The sequence below is a fragment of the Falco biarmicus genome, chromosome 4 (genome assembly GCF_023638135.1).
Source record: "Falco biarmicus isolate bFalBia1 chromosome 4, bFalBia1.pri, whole genome shotgun sequence".
NCBI lineage: Eukaryota > Metazoa > Chordata > Aves > Falconiformes > Falconidae > Falco > Falco biarmicus.
In genome coordinates, this window is record NC_079291.1 from 31,365,261 (window position 1) to 31,387,446 (window position 22,186).

The window sequence follows — 22,186 nt, forward strand, 5'->3', positions numbered from 1 at the left end:
TTTATAAGTAGGCCTCTTTTGAACATATTTTTTTTTAACTTCTCTAAATGCACATACTCATTGTGCTGGATCAGTTCCTTTCTGTTACCTTTTTCTTTGAACTATCAAATATATCATTTAGCTTAACATTTTAATAGACTTCTTTAAAATTTGCTCTCCATCTGTGATTTTTGTTAGAAATCAGGGTGTTTTTTACTAGATATGTGTCTGCATTACTGACATCTGATTTAGTTTTTTGAAGATGTTGGAATATCCAAGAGTCAGATTTGGCCATAATATAAAATCCTGTCTAACATTGTATGATTACTTCTTATAAAATGTAGTGACATTTAAAGGTAGTTATTCACAAAGTTGTTTAAAACCCCAAGGCTTATATATGTAATGAAGTGTGAAGCTTCCTTCATACTGAAGTTTCTTACACGCTGTCCTTGGCATTAACCAATACCATCGTGCATTAATGTTTTGTGTTGTTTCACAAATTTTATTCTCTTTGGGTCCCTCATCCTAGTTCTAGTTTCTAAAAAATGATCAAATAAATAGGTGCCAAGCCAGTGATTTCTTTAGAAGTGATATGGACAGTATTCATTTTTTGAAGATTAGGGCTGAGATGAACTGCTCTAATTGCTTTTCCTGTTTAAAACAGTGATATTGCAGTCAAGATTCTTGGACCTCCTCTTGAACTAAAGCATCCAAGACTCAGTTGCCTAACCTCTTGGGAATCTCACTGCATGCAGGAAATAGCCTAGGCTCCCCTGTTTGGGTGTTTTGGGTTTTTTTTTTTGGGGGGGGGGGTTGGTTGGTTGGTGTTGGGTGTTTTGTTTTCTTTTTTTTCCTGTGGCATAGGTTTGTCAGTCCTCTTAAAGAAAATGTGATCATATTGCCACAGTTGCTTAACATACTTGGCTACCCACAGCAGCTTGGGATGACTTGAACCACTGTTTGTATTAAGACTAGATCAAGGCTGAGTCAGTCTCCAGGTTTAAGGAGACTAGAGGTGGTATAAAAACCTTTAGATCTTTGGGTCCACATCTGTGTTAGAAGGCACTATATTAAGCTGGGATTTATTCCCTTCCTGCCAGAGAATCTGTGTCAGTGCTTCTTACCTGTTCAAACTTCTCCAGAAAGAATGGCGTGGGTTAATTGCTAGTGCAAACCCTAAGGCTTTATCAGAGGTAGCACAGAGATGTGTTTGGCCTGGTATGGAACGTAAATGGTAACATTTAATGAACTGCTTACTGGGTGCAGTTGTAGGGGGTGCAACGGTGTGCTTCATGCTCCGTTCTAGTGCAGAAGCTTTGTGCCAGCCCGTTTCCCTGACTAGTTTAAAGCCTTCTTGCACTTGTGAAGTGAGGAAAGTGGCTGGGCTGCAGTTAGGATTGGGGACACTGATTCTATTTGATAAACATCTGCTGTCTTAATTTATGGTGCTTTTTTGGGCAACCTAAAAGGACATGCTGGGTATGGTTTATAAATAGGATAAATGAGATACAAAGAGCAAGGACTTTATTATTATGATTTATTTATTCAGAGTTCTGGGAAATGATCTGACAACAGTTGAAAATATGATTACAGCAACATACTTCTGAGCCTTCCTCTTTCAAATAACCATCTGATTGTGATGTGTATCAGCACCAAAAGTTGTCAGTGGCTTAGAATCTGATGTAGATTCTGGTTTCATTCTGATAGAAAATAAGTATTTTATAAAAAGCCATTCAGCCAATTGATTGTGGTACTTTTAAAACAGGTGTATTTTGCCAAAGTGGTAAAGTACTCTTGAAGCATCCAACCTTTGCTAGCAGTTAACATGGAATTTTGATAAATAGCTAATCTCTTATCAGTGCGCTTATCAAACAATCAAGTATATTGTATGATTGGCTTTCAAGTTTCAGAATGCCATCCTGGCAATGTCAGATAATCTTTTCACATCATTGCATTAATTTGTGTTGTGACTGCACACTTTTCATCCATCTATTGCCTAGTCATTATGGAATGTCCAGGCACATAGACAGATGTTATGTGAAGTGGCCAGACATTGTGTAATAACTAGACTGAGATCTCATTTTCATTACAGCAGAATCTGGCATAACTATCTAGTCAAAAACAAACTTTGTGGAGGCACAGTCTCAGTTACAGTTGTATAGCATTCCATAATGAGTTAAAATGTTCCATTTTCTTCTTTTTTCAAGGAAAGACAGGCAACAGTGAAAAAAGAAAAGAGTTGCCCCCAGCAAATGAACAAACTGGGAGAACGGAACAAAATGCAAAGAGCAAATTCCGTCACCGTAGATGGACAAGGTCTTCAGGTGTGATTATTGTTATTTTAATTTTAAGGAGATACTTGTACATATGACAACGATGGAGTGAGCAATCTTTAAAGTGAAATATTTCCTATATGTTCACTTTCCTAATGTTTCACTTTTATATGTTTAATAGTACAGTAGATACATTCTTCCATCTCTACAGGAATCCTGTGGTGCAAATCTGCTTCTCAAGTGATTGGTAGGATTTCCCAAGACATTAAGAGGGAGGGAAAACTAGCTTTAAAACACTTGTATTGTGGGGTGAAGGTGAACTCAATTGTTCTATTAACTGTCATGCAGCACTATGTGAATTTACATTATAAATCTGAGTCCGTCTTGATAACTATTCACTCTTCTCATTTGGACCTGTTAATTAATAGATGGATGGAGTAGATTTCAAGGATTATTTTTGTCCAGATATTTCCAAGTAGAGTATTTGGCACATCAAAATTAAGAGTGGAGAGAATTAGGTGGTTTCAGTAATAATGATATCTAGAATAAAAATGGAAGAGTTTTCTATTTAAAAGAAAAAGTTGTGTTTGTGATGAGCTAATGTTATTTTAGGGAGGTGGCTTAGAGGCATATGCCAGTGGTTCTGCCTGAACTGCTTGACTTCTTTCCCTTGCTATATGAGTAGTTTTGAGCAAAATCAATGTTGACATATATGATGCTGCTGCTTCTTTACTTCCTCAGGAGTTTAATGATCATCGTGATAGAATGTGTTTAATATACATGGTTTACTGTTCTCTCTATCTTTTGATATGTTGCAGTTGAGGTTCAGTAAAATGTAGAAGATTCCATTGTCCTATATCAAATGCTGTATACCTTGTAATTATTTCATGACATACCTTATTGTGTCAGGATAGAAAGGCTTATATTATTGTTTCATCTTTTTAGGTTAGTGAAACATTCTTGTTACGACAACCCCCAAAAAGGGAAAAAAAGAAACCCAAACAAAAAAAACCCCACCCACAACTGTAAAACCTATGCAGTCACATGGCTGCTCCATTTATGGTCTAGTAGGATATTACAGCAATCTTTATTCTTGACTTTCAAGGGTGTTTCCTTCTATTTGCCATCCTTATAGGCTGCATTACTATCCAGATTGTCTGTAACAGAGCGTGAAGCAAAAAGGCTGGAGTATTCATGGAGAGAAAGCTCAAGAACTGCTTAATCAGTCACAGTGTGACTAATAAACTGGTGATAAAGGAAGCATGGCAGTTTTCTAACTCTTAGGTGATATCTGTGCAATCCCAGTGAGCCCAACTCTTCTAGACAGAGGACCATCTCTGGCATCTCCTTTCATTAGCAGTGCCATGTATCATTATGAATTTTGATTTTACTCTAAACATTAGATTGCTTACACTCATGATGTATTTTCAGGTATTTTTCAAGTCTCTGTTTCCCACTCATGTGATGCAGTGCCTGGGATATAATACCTGGTCTGTTCAAAATCATGAACTCCTAGCACCACTGAGTCTTGCAAACACAACATTAAATTATTAAAATTTCTGCTTTCAGGTTATTAGAGCATAAGATTAATAAATTTGTTAGTATGATCCAAAACTTAACGTTCTGTCTTCTGTTTCCATTATTAATCCAAAGCCTAGGATTAATCATTGCTTTTATTTATTATCACTTGAGAAAGTGAGAAAGAAAGAGTGAGGACTAAGATGGCAGAATAATTATTGAATGGATTTGAGGTGTTTTATGAAGTGCTTGGTATTGTTCTGTAATACCTCATCTGTGACATATTGCATAATGTAATACTGGTTTGTAATAATGGTGATAACATTAGAATTAGTTCTGCAGTGATGACCCTAATTTGCTGATTATTTGTTTTTCTCTGTTGGGTAAAACTGGTTTCAAGTAACAGGAATCCATCTTAGCACCAGCTATTAAATTTTTGGTTGGAATCAATAATAATAACCTGACCGTTGTGAAGGCTGAGTGGATCTCAAAGGATGCCGTAGTGAAACACTGGGATCAGTGAGACTATTAGGGTTGGGTTTTTTTTCCCGCTCACAGATTATATGATTTTGGAACTATTTCCACAAAGACATAAGGTTTCATGAATATACCTGGTAATTAATGTTATTATTTTGCCTAAAGGTGGTCTGGAGCAAAAAATTTCTGTAGCTGATCAAAGTATACTACTCTAATTCCCCTGTATCTGGCCAAACAGTGTTTCTCTGATTCTAATACTCTAATTTTGCTGGCATAGTCTCATTTTAAAATGATCTTCAGTGAACAAGAAAAGGACTTCTGTGACTTTTTTGGAACCTTTCTTATTTAGAAAGCTTGATGATTATATTAACTGCATGTTTGTCATTTGAGTTCCCAAGGTAACATGTAAAGGATACCCAGCAAATCTTCATCCTGCTTCTGTTAGACCTGTTTTCAGTATGGGAGAAGCTATATATAGTGGGTCCACCATATATATATATATATATATTTAAAACTTTAGGTTACTTGTCCAAGAACTTAATGGAGATTGCCTTTAAATCATACTAGATTAAGGTTTGAAAATGTTCACCAATTAAGTCTAACCCTTTAGTTGCATTGTTTATTATATAGAAAGATCTGTGTTATCTGGAAAAGTAATATGCAGATCTGTAAGGAATTAAGAGACCCTATTTTGCAATTCAGTGGAATATGAACTGGTTATTAGATTTTTTTTTTGGTGGTCCAAAACCTTCTACTTGTAATAATGTAGTTAAGTTTTGAAATAAAAGATTTAAAATAGAAACAAGTTCCTAATTCAGCTTTTGTTGAGAAAAGTATCAAGACCAAACCTTCCTTCCATCAGACAGCAGTGAGCAGATAACTTAGTGGCACTGGAGATCTGCACGACTTAAAGACAATTAATCATAGTTAAGCTCATTCATCTTGCTTCTTTCTAGCTAACCAGCATAATGATCAGGATTATTATTTCTAATTAGAGGAAGTAATAGATCATGTATAACCTTAGGATGAGTCCCATTAATTAACCTGCGTCCTAAGGGATTTCAGTAGGTAGTCCATCTCTGTCACAATGAGCACCGTTGGTTTACATTTAGTTCACAGGAACAAACATCATGGGAATTGGCTAAATAACTAAAATTGATTAAAACAGTAGATAAAAATTAAATATATGACAAACTTCACTATATCCTGCAATTTGATATATGTTTCAACATACAGCACTTTACTGTAACAACATACTGTGCTAGAATGTGATACCGAGTGTTTTTATGCTAGGTTTAATTCCACTGAGTTTGCTGGAGTTTTTCATTATTTGTGGTATATATTGCAACAGATTTGGATCCATTTTTTGAGAAGTTATAGATGGTGTTGATACTCTAGTTCCTAACACTTCCTACTAGAAGAAAAATGCTTTTACATGCCTATAGGATTATGTGCCTATGTTAATAGGATGCCTGTAAAACTTGTAAGCTTTCATGTTTCTTGGGTTCTGCCTCAAATTACATTTTATGAAATCTTCAGCTGAAAAACACCCTGTTATTTCAGGAATAAGGATTTGAAGCAAGAGCTTTCAATGTACCATTTTGAAACAGAGACAATCTAAGCTTCATCTCCTAAGTTAGTGTGTGACTTAGGAGATGTTGCCTTCAAAATCCATCTGCTTTTAACCATACTAGAATTGATATATGTCTAAAAATGATAATTTAAAATATGAATAATCTAGCTTTATGGTTTTAAATATATATATATTAGAGAGAGAGATAGTCTGATGTATTTTTTGTGTGCTCTTCAAGTCTATGGAGCAAAGGCAGTGAACATGCACATCTCATTTCAGTACTTGAAAGTGCAGCCTAACACTGTTACTTAGAAAGAAGGTGTTAGTTTGTAAAGCTAAACGTTAACGTGACCATGTACAACTTTCCAAGCACAAAAGAATTAAAAAGCGTGGTAGAATTCATTGTTTCCTTCAGTATATCCTCCTCCATTCTTTTCCTTAAGCTTTTTCTTCTCCCACATGTTTTCTCCTCTACTTTTTAGTTTTCTAGCTTTCTAAGGTGTGTAAAGGAACTCACTATTGTTATGGTGGTTAAATTTTAAAAAGTGTATGATTTCATATCATACCAAATATTGCAGGTTTCTGTAATTAAAAAAAATTATGTCAAGTTTAAAATTTCATATAGCTATATTTGACCTTTATAGTATAGTGTCCTTTCTCACTACAAAATACAGTTTCTTCATTGCTTTTTTCCATAGTAAATTGCTGTCAGAATCAGTGATGCATTTCTTGCATTTAAAGTTTTCTTCTGTATTGACGGATATAACCTATATATATCAATATTTCAATGGATTTATAAGTTAAAATGGTGTTGCAGCTGTAAGACAGCATTAAAAAGAAAGTCACTTGCAATTTCTGGCAAATTAATGAAGTAAGGATTATTGCAAATTATGGAATTGCTTCCAGCTGGATTACATAGCATAACATAGAGTTTGCATTAAGCTTTTTGTTTTCTGTCTACTATAGGAAAAAATGAATGCAACACACAGCATTAATGAGTGGCTGTGTTATTCCCTTCTTTTAGATCACTCCAGTTCCAGGCACTCATCCACTTTTAGTTTTTGTCAATCCTAAAAGTGGTGGGAAACAAGGAGAAAGGTAAGGGTTTTTTCTTTTTTTTTTTTTTTCCTGTCTTTCTCTATTCTGATCTCTGTGATATGTTTAAAAAATGAACATTTAAAATTTGTAGATTAAAAGAAATCTGATATTTATTACTGTTATGCCCCACATTTAAACATCTCATTGCTCTGTTTAGAAGAGGTAGACACTAGCATATAATTATAAATTTTGCAGTTAAAATCCTAGAATGATTTCTATAAAACAATTTAATTTCATATCAGCTATATTCAGTGTATGGTTTTGTGTGATTTGCATGAAGATGTGAATTGTTATCTTTTGCATTGCAACTTTTCTTTTAATCTCTGTAATAATTAAGCAGACAGGCTGATAATTTAAATGGGAAAGAGTATTCTATTTTTAAGGTACGATTTGCCTTTCACAGGTTCAGTGAGTAGATTCTTCAGCCTCTCCATAAGATTTCCTCCAAGAAACCTTTTGCTTTCTGTAGATAGGAAGCATTCTAAAAATCCAGTTAAAGTATTAAAGTCCAATCCCACAAACTTTGAAGACATACTTAATTTCATATATTTCAGTAAGTACGTTGATGTAAATTCAAAATGCCTAAATTTATGTTTAAATTTTAGTGTATCAGAGGAAAACAGAGTTAAGGATCATTCTTCTCCTATTCTGTCCCTCAAACTCAGGCAGAAATGCTGAATTTTCTATCCCTTGAGCAGATTTTTCAGAGTGTATTTCAGAATCACAAGTGCTAACAATATGGCCATTTTTTATCATCACATATTAAATCCCCAAATTTTTATAGACTAGCTTACCATGTCAGTGCTGTAATTTATCCTTCATGTCTTGAAAAAGCTTATGGTCTTTTGGCCAGGATCAGACTGAAGATGACACCTGTGGATAGTGGGTGATGTGGATACCCAAAAGCACAAAAAGGAGGGATCCAGAGTGGTTCTAAAGCTTGGAACCAAGCAAGTAAACTGCAAGCAGGTCAGCTTTCCCTACCTCTTCCCCACCGCCTCCATTAGATTTCTTCTTTCAAACAGTGTTCCTTCAAGTAAACTAACAAAAGGGACAAAATCCTGCAGAGTAGGTGTTAAGGGAATTCTCAGAGCTGAAGAGCATTTAACCAAAACTGTATTCAAAGACCTCTGAAAGAACAGGTTATCGTTTCGAAGCTGATGATGTAATCCTTGAACTGGTGTACCTAGTTATCAGTAATGCCAATAATGCTGGCTGTTTCAAAGGCAGTTAATGATCTAAAAGTTGAGTTCTGAACAGCTTCAAGAACATGCCTTTGCAATCATAACAAAACAATGTGAGCCATGCTGGACCATGTTTCAGACACAGCAAGCAGTGTGAGGTAACCCTGGTCATCTCTGCAGTCAGGGGTGTTTTTGGAAAGTAATGCACTAGCATTTATCTTGACTTTTTTATAGCACTAATACGAAGTGAGTGGATCAGGTATCCAGTTCGGAATTAGGGAAGTGAGAGGCAAGTTAGAGAGCTGCACTTACATAGTTAGTTATAACCTAGAAACAATTTAATTAAATGCTGTTTCACAGCTTTCAGTTCCCAGCTGGTAATTGGTCTCAAGTGTTACTATCTGAATGGGCTTAATGTGTGAGGGATGTCATTTAATGTTAGATAATCTCCAGGGTAAAAGCAAGTTTTAATCCTGACCCCCTTCCCAAGCACCTATTCCCATTCATGTGTTGCAGTCTGACACTTCTCGGTTTATGTTAATGCAACTGTTACTGAGGCCAAGGAGATCGCAGGATTGATTTGAATGTTAAAAAAATAATGCTTTATACATGCTTCATTCACTAACACCATTACCTACAAGTGTCATTACACAATGAAGTGTATAGTGTGAGGGCAGCCACCAGCAGCTGAATATAGTGAAGTATGAGATCCTTTTACATTGGCTTTGATACCACACAAAATAAAATGTTACACTGCATACCAATGTGTCAGGGTTGCACTCAATATTTCTGTGTTAGGAGGAGCACGTCAAAAGGTCAACTGCATAGTCATGGAAACATGTCTCAAGTCATTCACCAGCAGGAGATGATATCTCATGGTTAGATATAAAACTAGATTCAATAAGGTTAAAAAAATCCACATATGGACTAATTGATGAGAAGGGGTTTGCCCTCTGCCTTCTAAGTGTTAATGTTTCATATCAATACCAGTAACATAAAAAAATTATAAAATAAGGATGTTAAGAGTGCATATTATCTTGAAGATTTAATCAAAGGAGTGAAAACTTTTTCAGGGAACAGTAATATTTAACTCTTTTACTTTTCCTGGTTTTTGTTTTTTTTTTTTTTCTTTTTCTGGCTGCTCCACAGGAGTAACTGGAAAGAAGAGAATCCTGTATTTCCCCCTATTCTCCTCTGATTTTGTGGCATTATATGTTGTGTAAAGTAAAATCACAGGACATTTGAAGACATAAATAACTTTTCAAAATGCAGAGTTATGGTGATTCAAGTCAGACTTCTTGATTATAGTGATGTTGTAATCTGCTCAGGTATTGAGAGGCTAGGAGTCAAGGATAGGCTGTAACAAAAGTAAGATTTCCATAGCAATGACGGGGAAAACCCCCAAAACTACAACCTGATAATTTTGTAGATGAGAATTTCATTATCTTGACTCATTCAGATTAGGGTGATCTTTTACTGAAAGCTATTCTTCAGTCTTTACTTAGGATTTTCTGTATTTAAGAGATCACAATGAATGAGGTTATGATTTCTAATTGACTTTCATTGAACACAGAAAGGTTATTGCAGATACTGTCAAGACTCCAGTGTTCCCACAGTTCCCCGTATGAGATTTTATGCCTTGCCATATGGTAACCCAGCCCATTTCATTGCCCTTAGACTTGGAAAGAATGTATGCATCCACCTGACAACCAGTTGAATAAATGCACTCCCTCAATAATACTCTGATATTTGCTTTAGTATGCCACATTTTTTTTCCAAATATCTCAAATGCAAAGATCTAAGGATCACTAGAAGGTAAAAAAGGTTAGGTGCTTTTGGAACAGGGGGGCGGTGAGAAACAAATGGATATGTAGAAAAAATGCATTCAGAACACAAAAATATTTCCTCTACAACCATATCTAATTACCTTGTCAATAAATTTTAAAACTTAGATTATTAGAAAGCCAGAGTTTTGCAAAATGTACAATGATAAATATTATTCTTCTTGACTAGGTTTCTCTTTTAAAACCCAATGTTATGACTTTCAGATAAAATTGCAAAATAAAGAACTATGAAAATAACCCAGTTATACTTAAGAGATTAATACTTATTGCCTATCACCTGAAACATAAATGCATTTACAGTTATTTGGACTTAAAATTATTTAGTCCAGTGGATAATACATATGCTCACAATAAAATAGAACAAAAATACAATTCAATGTTTATTAAGGAGAGAGTAGCAAATTAAAAAGATTAAACCTTTCACACACCAAAAAATTTTAATTGAAGATGGTATTGGATAGGAGTTCAGCAAATGCAGTCAAGTGTCTTCCTTAGGTTATATCACACTGTAACATGTTTTCAGTGATTGTGCATAAAATGGACAGATGTGGTTAATTTCATCAGAAGAAAAATGCAGTATGTCCATTTCATCCTGGGGCTAGCTGTCCTGTATGTCTGCTTGTAAGATCTGGCTAATCAAGACAACAGCTTTCAATAATCTGTGAATGGAATGTATAAATTTAGTTCAGCATTGACAAACTAGTTTCTTTCAGAAAAAGAATATAAAACAAACGTAGTGCCTCTAAAGACTGTTGTTAAGGGTAAGGCTTCTCACATAAGAGTCCTTCTAAATCATGGTATTGTTTTGTCATACTCATTACTTTGTTTTCTACTTCCCCATTTTCCAATTTATTTGCCTGAGCAGTAGGTGAGTTTAAACAATTGTTTCCTTGACAAAGGTGCGGTTGGATGCACTGGAGATCAGCTTCCGTACACTGACGTTTCCTGCTGACTCCACGTTCAGTGCCTGTACAGTACAGGTTGATGATATCTTTGACCTTTGTTGTTTTCAAATAACTTTGGTTCATAGTAGCTTTTCCCTCCTACCTTCTGATTAATCTGGCTTTCTTGGCTTTCTTTTAGCATTGATACAAAATGTAGAAGCAGTTTCAAATGATCTTTTCCAAATGCTGTCCATCTAGGAGAGATCACTAGCTTTGTTTTAATTTTGGGGAAGAGTCCTTGGCTTCTTTCTTCTCTGCCATTAGGGATAAATTAAGCCTATACTGACCACATCTTGAATAGTCACCCCCTAGATGTGTGAAAATGCATCCTCCAGTTGGTACAAGCCACTGCTATGGCCAGCTTTTCCCCCAGTGTAGTCAGCTTTACTGCCAGTTTCGAATTGCCAACGCATTTCTGTCTCTCTTTCTTTTCTCTCTTTAAAGGAGTGATCTTAGGACTTCAGAAGATAGCTCAGTCTAACTTAGCCCAGGGTGCACTCAAGAGTATTTTCTTCACGTTTAAAGATGATCCCAGCCCTCCTGGCCACTCCTGCTATGATTTTCTGCCTCCTTAGTTAATGCTAGCCCAACTGTTCTGAGGTTTTTATGAGATCATGGATGTGATTTAAGTGAAGGGAAAAAAATGACGATGGAGATTTTTTTTTCTGAGGATTTGAATTTTAAATTGAATGTTTAGTTTTCCAGATCACAGAATAACCTTGCAAATGGTTACGGAAGCACAACTGTTTGTTGATAAACAGTGTCGTCATGGGATAAGAACCTGCTGGAGATGGTAGTGAGAAGTGGCAATTTCATGAACTGGCTTTGCTCATGCAATTGCATTCCATCACAAAAAGCTGTCTTTTGGGGCATTACCCACTGCACTGCCTCATGGCTTTGTCAGCGCAAATCTCTAGTCACAAAGAAAGCATGTCCGATTCCTTGCTTCTATGTTGAAGCAAGATGTTCAGAGACGTGCCAGTATCAGTAGGTGGTTTAGTACTGCAGGTGCCAAACTGGAAGGCTAAATCACTGTCCACTTCTTTGTCTTGTGTGTGTCAGGCTGTGAGGTCTGGTTACAGTTTAGTGTGAAGGCAAACACAGTTTCTTCCTCTTTTTTGGAGAATGTATGAATGGGTATGAACCATCAATTTATGAATTTTACTTAGACTAGCATACATAAATATGTCACAGTAACTTCAAACACGATGTGTCTTTTCTGGTGAGTTGTCATAGAGTGATTATCTGGTATTGATGTTCAACTAGTACCTGTGAATGGTATGCACTTAAATCAAGTGTTGTTCAATGTACTCTCTTCATTACTGAGTTACCTAACTCCCCCATTAATAAGAAGTCTTTTATAGAGTTTCACTGATAACTGACAACAGTATTTTGAGTGTAGATAATGGCTAGTGTGTTTTGTAGCTCCAAACTTTCAGGCAAACAACTCTTAAGCCTTTGGGATTTCATAACAATACTGTTCATGAGCTTCTTACGGTCAGCTGCACAAACTAAATTAGGCATCTTTGACCAGGTTAAAGCCTATATGCCACTGAGAAGCAACTTACACATACTAACTAGAAAATTAAAAATAGGATCCTTTTACAATGGTAGGGTGCTGCAAATGAAATGGAAATACACCATGTTGTAAATCCTCTCTCAAATGTCTGATTTAGCTGTCATCACAGCCATTGGCAATGATGTGTGCATGCCTGCAAAGTGAAACCACTCATTTCACGCTGACTTTTTCTGTCAGGAATGGCATCAGGAATAGATTGTGGGTGTGTTTGAACACAATGCTTTATGAAGAAGCTGATATTGCTAAATAATTGAGAAGTTAAGAAATGTTTCAATTTGGTAATTTTATGGGTAATTACAAATTTGTTTGCATTCAGTATTCTTCCACCCTTGTCTTCTACCTAGCTTGATAAATTCTGCATTGCTATTAAGAAAACAAAATTTTAGAAGTCCCTCAATGAGCACATAGATTGTGTCTAGACAGTTTTATTCTGCTGAATTTGAAAATGTGAACATTTTAACTTAAAATCCAGCTCTTATTGTGTTTTTATTTAAGGAAGTAAAAAGAAATGAGATATTTCAGTGGAAAAAATAAATTCTTTCTTAAAAGCATTAAAATACTAATTAGCTTGATGATGTTAACATTAAAACTAAAAGCAAGAAACTGGGGGTTATAATTTTAATTATTGCTACAGATCCCCAGTATATATTTATCCATTCTGAGCTCCAACTTTTCCGTGTGCTTACTTGTTTCTATGTAAGAAATAAAGCGGCTACCACATTGTAATCAGTGCAGAAAATTACATTTCTAATACTTGTAATGAAGAAACAAAATATTTGTCATACCTTTAGGATAAGTAACTTCAAATTTATAAAGTTACAGGTTTTTAAATACTCTGCCATTTAAGGAAATACTTGCTGGGGGTAGGACAGCAAAAGGGTTCCCTTATGGGGTAGGAGAACACTTTTCATGCTCTTTCAATAAATTGCTTCCTATTATTCAGATAATTTTAAAATACGGGTAATTTAAGTAAAACAATGGTTTTGAATCTTTTTCATTTTCTTCCCATTAAAATATAATCCAACGGAGATGTAGCTGACAGTAGATTTGCTTTCTCAGAGTGTCGTTCAGCCGATGGGGACATTTTTGGTGGGTGGCAAAGCCAATTTGCTTTTGCAAGTAATTATACTTGTAATTTTATATTAGCAATAAATTTCATAAATCTCTCCTTTACCACGGAGTTACTTTAACAGGAACCGATGTAGTTTTCCAGATGCTTTTTTGACTCACCTTTTCTTGTGTCATTTTAATGCTTATCCTTTTTTTTTTTTTGTCTATATACAGCATTTAGTTAGTAGATAGCTTTTAGTTCTTCTGCCTCAATTTTATGTCCACAATACACTGTATGTGTAAATTATAATTGCTGTGTTCACATATTTATTTGTATAAATGAGATCCTGCAATTCAAATAATTATAGTATGTGTTAACTTAATTCTTTCATTTGCTAGGTTAAAAAAAAAAAAATACATCCAAGCATGTAAGTAAATATTTTCTCCTTGTCTCTTTTACCTCTTCAGAATTTATAGAAAATTTCAGTACCTTTTAAATCCTCGCCAAGTTTATAGTCTTTCTGGAAATGGACCAATGCCAGGGTAAGTCTACAGTTAATATTATTACGAGGAACTCATTTAATAAAATGCTACATAATCAAATGAACAGACTGAGCCACATATAGCACGTTTTGAATGTATCGACACTACAGACCTCTGACAGGCTGCAGAAATTTACAGGTACTAGTTGTTTACATGTACAAATAAAACTACGTATCATGTGTTTTACTGATAACCATGCAGTACTCTGTAAGAACTGTGGGATAAATTTCACTCTGTTTGCAGCTTTTACTGCTATATCAGCGACATGAGTTCACGTGGCAGTTACTTTCATGTTACAAATATCAAGCGGCCTCACAGACTGACTTGCAGGACATATATTTCTTGTACATAAACACATATGTGCACATACATATGTGTCTGTAATGTATATACTGTACGTACATATATTCTTACGCATGTCAGATATAGAATGTTGTTTCAAATTACAGTGGCTGCACCCTCCTTATCAGTTCCATGATGTAGTGGGCAGAAAATGACTGGACAGGCCAGATTGTGCTGGCTGTGACTTTTTACAGGGACTGAAGTGTTATCTGAACCAGGTAATGTCACAGTCACTTGCCTAACATGCTGCTTCCATGCTTCTTTCTATTTTGCCTTTATGTGAAGACAGGAGAATTACAGTATATCAAATACCAACTTTTGCCATCTGTAATTGTTTCCTTTTTAAGGAGTGGGTGCTTTGGTAGAAGAAAACAGGCAGACCAGCACTGAACATCTGGTCTGTGCATCAGTTTGTGTGTATTGCATGTTATTTAGTTATGTCACTGATACATGAAATTTTACATCAGTCAGAAGAGTTGCAGAAGGATGTTAGGAAATACATGTTCACTGATGTGAAGTTTACACTGTTGTTTAAATAATTTTTAAAAGAAATGTCTTAGGAGTTTTTATTGCTTTAGACTTTTTTTTCTTTTAATTTGGAGGAAAATAAAATGAAGGTGGAAACGTACGTGGTTTGTGCCTCGCAAAGTTATGTTTCAGTTATATTTCAATATATCATAGCTGTATTACTGGAAAGAGTATGCTTGGACAGTTTCTGCCAGTATTTCTGATTTTAAGGCCAAATCTACAGGAATCTATTCTCTCTGAAAACTATTCTGTCAGCTGTCCATTTATTGTGTTAGGCGTGGGATTTGTCTAGCACTGATGAAAGTGAAACACAGATTGGGCACAATCCTTTCCGAAGTTAAGATTCTTAGGATATCTTGCACTGCAGTGTGGCTAATATGCCTCCAGAATGATGCAAAACCTGCTCAAAAATAGAAATAAAGACAATGCATTATTTCTTTCCTGCCTGCAATTTTATCCTATACTTTAATGCTAGTGTTGTTGTTTTATTACTTAAATTATATTTGTTCATGTTTTGTTAAGCTCGTCTTGACACATGGAAAATTTAAGTAAACTTACTCCAAAGAGTGACTAGAAGAATTGCAGAAACGCATTTCAGGAATTTATAACAAAATTTAACCAAGAGAAAACTAGTAACCAATATTTTTTTTTTACATCCAGTATAATAGAAATGCTATACTAAAGACTGAGATGACAACTTTTAATACAACTGAAATTGTTTTTTCAAATTAATCTTATTTCATGGAATTATTTTTTTTTTTATAAATAAAAATCAAACCCCACTTACTGACTGAATGTCCGTCCATTACTGACTGATGGTTTTCATGTTATGTAAAGGAAAATGTATTTTAAGGCAGAAGCACAAGAGGGCAGTGTTAAGTTCAATCTGAAACCCTGCACTGAAGCGATTTAAACTTCAGTCTTTTGAACTGGGACAGTTTCTAAGAAAATTTTTTAAACTTCTCTTCCTATTAGGAATCAAAGTAGTTTTACTTCAGAGTCACTTTGAAGAAATTTCTAATTAAATTTCAAACAGACACTGCATTATATTAAGCTTGTTTTGGTATATTTTTTATTCATTCCACAGAAATGAATAATCCTTAATTTCCAGTTTATCTCCTGCCATCGCTTCTTGCCCCCGGCAATACTATGTAGGCTGTATATAATTTGTCCCTTAAGTGAGCAATTGAATAAACTCTTTATTTCACTTACCAGTCATTGTTTCTCTTTCTGCGAGGGCTGGATTGTGTAATAAAACCTGCCCATCCATCCACTCACTCATCCATCTCTATAATGCCAGTTAGAGTGGGTTGTCAATCAAAACATTACATGTATTTAATATTGTCATATGTGTAATTTAGATTGGAATAGAAGAGTGGGGGGTTGTACAGCACAGAGAAAACCAAAAGTATATTCTTCCTACCAATTACTGTTATTTAGTGAAAAGGGATGAACAATATATATTTATTTTAAAGCATTTATTATTATTGTAATACATCTTAATTTGAGCCTGAGATTTTTTTTTCTTTTAAATATTGTTATCAAATGTTTCACTCAACCTATAGAATGTTTATAGTTTTAGGGTAGCATTTGCATTTTTTTGGTAGAGGCATGCTGTCTGTTTTCACCCACAAATTAATGTGTTGGTTTTTTTGGTTTTTTTATGATGGTATTTTTTCTCATATTCTGCTGTCATCAACCAAGACGATAACATTCGCGAGTTTTCTGACTTTGGCCAACATTAATTAAAATTTGCAGTTCATTTCTGTCAAATATCTAAGTATCTCCTGTTCAGATATTAGGGAGAAAGACAAGAGAACTAGGAGACCAATATAATCCTAAATCTTAGGGGAACTACGAAACCACTATGTTGTTTTTCAAAAGTCAACAGCTCAATCACTAGGCCTGTTGTTCTTTCTCTGCAGTGGGATAACCATGTTCTTTCACAGGAATGTGTTGAAATAGGGCTCCTTAGCAGACCTGAGCTGAAACAGGGTTAAAAAAATCTTCTTTAGAGGAAGAGGAGCCACTTGTGGAGTCCCATATTTGAACTTCTTTGAAATCTGGAGATAATAAAATTCATTTTTCCTTTTTAATCCTCACCCTTAAAAAACCCAAACCAAAACAAAAATAAACCACCAAAATGCAACAAACAAAACCACCTCCTCCATGTTTCACAATATCAGTTATTGTACATTTTTTTCATAAATATGCTGGCATGTAGCAGGTCAGCAGGAAAATATTTTGAACAAGTTGGCAATGAATGCCCCATCCCTGGAAGTGTTCAAGGCCAGGCTGGATGGGGCTTTGAGCAACCTGGTCCAGTGGAAGGTGTCCCTGCCCATGGCAGGGGTGTTGGATTTAGATGATCTTTAAGTTCCTTTCCAACACAAACCATTCTGTGATTCTGTGAATTTCAGTATTGCCGTATGAATGTGCAGTTACTCCAGTGGTTGTTCACCTACTTTCATAATAGATGGGATGGTACTTGGAGAACTGCAGGGACAGCAACAAAGATGTTTCTTGTAGCTTCTTAGCATGCCTAAGCTAAGTTTTTGAGAGCTGTTTATGCCAAGACTTGTACACATTTTATAAATATATATATATATATATAAACATACGTACATGATGCAAATAAATTGCACAGTAGCCAAGTTTCTGACATGGATTCCTTTGCAACAATGGAAACTGACCTGCTGCGAGGCCTGAAAATCAGCCAAAGGGCAACAGTAGACTTTAAACACTGGCATAATAATTAATGATTTAGGTATTTTTATTTGGGAGTAGAGAGATACAGGTGAGCTGGAGAAGCCCTGTAAGCCTGAGCCCAGGCATAAAAGGTATTCCACAGTTACAGGCTGCTGGTTAACAAAGTGACGTGAAAATTGCCAGCCTGATACATTGTGTAATTTGTGCCTAGCACCTGTGTTTTCAGCCTTGAAAAGTTTCCCTGTTTGGTTGTTGTATCTCTATAGGAGTCTTCTACTTCTGACAACAACTGTTATTGTGGATTTAATGATCTTGAAGAATCTGAAATTCTGTTATTGTTCACCTCACAGAGAGGTGAATAATAGCTGGATGAATAGCAGTCGAGTCACAGATCCACACGGCTCTGTAGAGAGGTCACTGTTTCACAAAGGTTTTGTCCCTCTGAAAAGGCTCCTGTTCCCTTAAGTCTATTATGTAAAGTGTCTAATTTATGTTATTTTTATACTCCATAATAGAAATTATATCCACTGAAGTTGTATTTCTTTGTAACTTCCTTAAGCATTTAATTTGGAGAGCATGTATTTTTAAAATTTTCTCTGCAAGTTTACCTCAACAGGCCTTTTTAAATCTTAAATTTTGTCCACTTACAAGATGCCTGAGACAGTCAAACTGAATCCCTACAACTTACCCTGTAATTTAGTTGGGAATCTACACACCTGGGCCTTTATAACTTCACAAAGCAATAGGCCTATTTTGAAAATTATACTATTTTCCCTGATTATTGGAATTGATTGCCAGAGCATTTCTTTGCGCTTCGACATTTGGAATATCCAGAGTATTCTGGGAAGGCTTATACACCAAGAATATTTTGAGAAGACAACTGCATAGGTATTTTCTTCTGAACAAAACCTTGAACCTGGTCCATATTTCTTTGAAAGAATTACATTTTTGCCAAAGAATGGCAAAGCAAGCCATGGTGGGTTGGTTGTACTCTATTGATTAAGGTTACTGTTGTGCACCGTAAATCAGTAGTACTTAGAACTCAGTAAGTTTTCACACGTGAAACTTAAACCTTGGGTTTACAGATAAATTTTCATGAGCTGTAAACAGTATTTTTACATGTGTGCCATCTGTGGTGTTTGCTGCATAAATAGCACAATCTTTAAATACTGTAAATATCACCAATTTCCACTGCTGTCTCGGTCTAGACTTACAAAGTTTTGAGCCAGATTCATTCACCTCTCTCTTAATCACTATAATTGTTCAACAGTGAGTTTGCCACGTGCTTACAGGCTTTGTCTGAAGTCTATTTCAAATGCCTTTGCTGTGTCATTTAGCCTGCTTATTAGTTTGCTTTTTCTCGTTCTTGAACTGGTTCTTTTTTCTTGGTGTCATGATTTAACCCTGGCCAGTAACTAAACACCACGCAGCCACTTGTTCGCTTCCCACACAGTGGGATGGGGGAGAGCATTGGAAGAGTAGAAGAGAGAAAACTTGTGTGTAGAGATAAAGACAGTTTAACAGGTAAAGCAAAAGCCATGCATGCAAGCAAAGCAAACCAAGGAATTCATTCACTGCTTGCCATGGGCAGGCAGGTGCTCAGCCATCCCCAGGAGAGCCAGGCTCCATCATGTGTAACAGTTACTTGGGAAGACAAGCACCATAATGCCAAATGTCTCCCCCTTCCTCCTTCTTCCCCCAGCTTACATATACTCAGCATCATGTCATATGGTATGGGATACCTCCTTGGCTAGTTCAGGTCAGCTGTCCTGGCTGTGTCCCCTCCCAGTTTCTTGTGCCCCTCCAGCCCTTTCGCTGGCAGGGCCTTAGAAACTGGAAAGTCCTTGACTTAATATAAACATCACCCAGCAACGACCAAGAACATCCGTGTGCTGTCAACATTGTTCTCACACCAAATCCAAAACACAGCACTGCACCAGCTGCTAAGAAGAAAATTAGCGCTATCCCAGCTGAAACCAGGACACTTACTTGTTCAGCCCCCAAAATGCTTTTGACTATTAACAGTTAAGTTACTTCTGAATGTATGGAATCCAGCATCTACCTCACCCACTATTTAGCCTATATTGGTTCACTTTTCCCCACAAATGCTTCTGTATTTCTTCTTCTGACTGGCATGTATCTCTCCCAAATCTGTAAGGTTTCTATCTTGTGGGTATTATGCAGATAAATAAATCTCATTCTTGCCGGGATCATAGGTTTGACACTATCATTATTGTTCATTATCTGTATCAGAATGATTTGGGGCTATCTACTGACTATAATGCTATACTGTAAAAATAGATTGGTATACATCTTAAGGAATAGTTAAGGAAAACTTAAGTTTTGGTTAGACAGGACTTTGAGCAACCTGTTCTATTGAAAAACTGTCCCTCCCTGTGGCATGGGGGTTGGACTACATGATCCTTAAAGGTTCCTTCCAACCTGACCCATTCGATAATTCTATATTGATGGTTTTTTTGAGTGTGAAGTATATCATATGGACCAATGTTTTCAGTGTTGGGTACCTGACAGTAAAGTATCTCCTAGATTCATGGAGTCCCTTCAATATCCCATGTGATTACACACTAAAAGATGAGGATCTTGTTTTTCTAAATGTGCCATCATGGTTTTTAACAAGCAAGATTTTAAATTGGCGGTCAACTTTACCTTTAGGAAGTATGAACCAAACCCCACTATTTTTAGCTGCAATATATGTATCTGCCAGTTAACTGTTGCATGTTAAACTGCTATATATTGTCCCATGCAATGGTAAACTGGATTTCTTGAAACTATTTTTATTAATTTACTGGAATTGCTGTCTCATTAATGGTGTCATTACAGTGTACAGAAAACTCTTAACTGGGAGTTGTAATGAGGTTAAAGTGTGTTTGTTGTCCAGTTCCGTGGCCAGCTCAGCTTGGCAGTCTAAAAGAGGAAAAACTGTGTTAAAGTTTTCATTCATATTCTCAAGCAAATTACCATTTGTTGGTGATTGTATTTGCTTTGTTTAGTAAAATGACAGCAATATGATCATTACAATAAAGGAGTAAACATCTCAACAATGGAATTGCTTTGTCTTTCAACTTGGTGCTTTCCTAAGCATAGTTATTTAAGAAGAATCAATGGTGAGGTGAACATCTAAATTAGTGAAATTGTTAGATTAAACCCGGCATTGTGAATTCACAAGTGGACAGAGTATCTAAATTAGAGTTCACCTTCAAGTGTCAGTTATCCATCAGATCGGTCCTTTGTCAGCATAAATCTGTTAATGAAGGTTTGGCTCTAATTTGCTTTGAGCTGGTGGTATTTGGGGTGAACATTTATCTTTCATTCACTTCTGTTCACAGACAGCATAAATTCTATTCTAACATGTGAATGTTTTACTAGTTAATTTGTAATCATCAAGCTGATAAGTTGCAGATGCCATTCGAGAAAATTTTGATAATATTACTGTATTTGATTTATGCCATACTTTATGAAAAATAAATATTTATTGAATTTAATGATTTTACATATTTATTGGTTCAGTATTATTGTCTCAATACCTTTGAGACCAGCCTACTGTATCACTGTGAATATAGAAGTTTTGAAACAGAAGTCATAACAAATAATTTTTAATACAGTTTCTTTCTAAATCATAACTCAAAGCTTCTTAAGTCCTCTATGTTGCAGCTGATTACCATTACATGCAAGTATTGTAATTGGCAAAGTTCATGTACTGTCTATAGTAATACTGGCTGAGAAGCTATGAGATAAAAATATTTACAAATTTTACTGATTATCTATTTCTAAAGTACTCTCCTTTTCCAAAAAAACGAATCCAAATTACTCAGGGGTAACTGTAAAACCAGCTCAGTAAAAACAGCATTTAGATTATTTAAGGGAAGATTTCTCTAATGCAGGCAGGTACTAAGTTCTGTTCTCTTTTTTTTTTTTTGCACTTTGAACTTTTTGCAGTGGAGAAATGTACCAAATTAAAGAGTATTTTTGTATCCACTGATAATTTGCAGTGGATTATTCTTTGCTTGGGCTGTTAACACTTCTGCTTTTTGCTTCCACTGTAAGTGAAGGAAGACTGGCTGAATGATTTCACACAGTGCTGCTGTTGTGCCGCCTTGTGTGGCTGAGCACATGAAATAGCTGCATAGTGCACTGCTTCTAGGTGCCGTTTAAAATAGTTTTACTGTGAGTGGGACAGGAAATTCTAAAGCAGTTCTAAAAAAATTAAGGAGAGGTGAGAGGGTGGGTCTGTGTTATCTGTGCATAAATCAATCAAATTCATGATTCAATATCAAATATTTAAGTCCTGTAGCACTGATGGGTTATTCATCAATAGTTTTTCTGCGTTCATATGGGTTTGATGAGGTGATTATGGGAAACTGAATTAGAATAGCATAGCTAGTTGAAACAGTTGCCATCTTTCAGGTGGAAATTACTAATTTATTAGCACAAACTCAATAATTGCCTGTGTGTGTGATCCTTGTCTCTGGCAAAATAAAATAAAAATAGGTTGGTATCAAGCACCTTCAGTGGTTTAAATTATTT

At 35.7% G+C, this 22,186-nt stretch overlaps 1 protein-coding gene across 2 annotated transcripts in view; it reads left to right on the forward strand.

The window, feature by feature from the left end:
• The window catches only part of DGKB (diacylglycerol kinase beta), a 363,521-nt gene that overhangs the window by 128,866 nt on the left and 212,469 nt on the right, over window positions 1–22,186 (forward strand). For both annotated transcript variants that reach the window (XM_056338458.1, XM_056338459.1), the window contains 3 exons: window positions 2,187–2,303; window positions 6,845–6,918; window positions 13,988–14,062. In XM_056338458.1, the coding sequence (XP_056194433.1) occupies window positions 2,187–2,303; window positions 6,845–6,918; window positions 13,988–14,062 (266 nt within the window). The remainder of the gene's footprint in view (window positions 1–2,186; window positions 2,304–6,844; window positions 6,919–13,987; window positions 14,063–22,186) is intronic.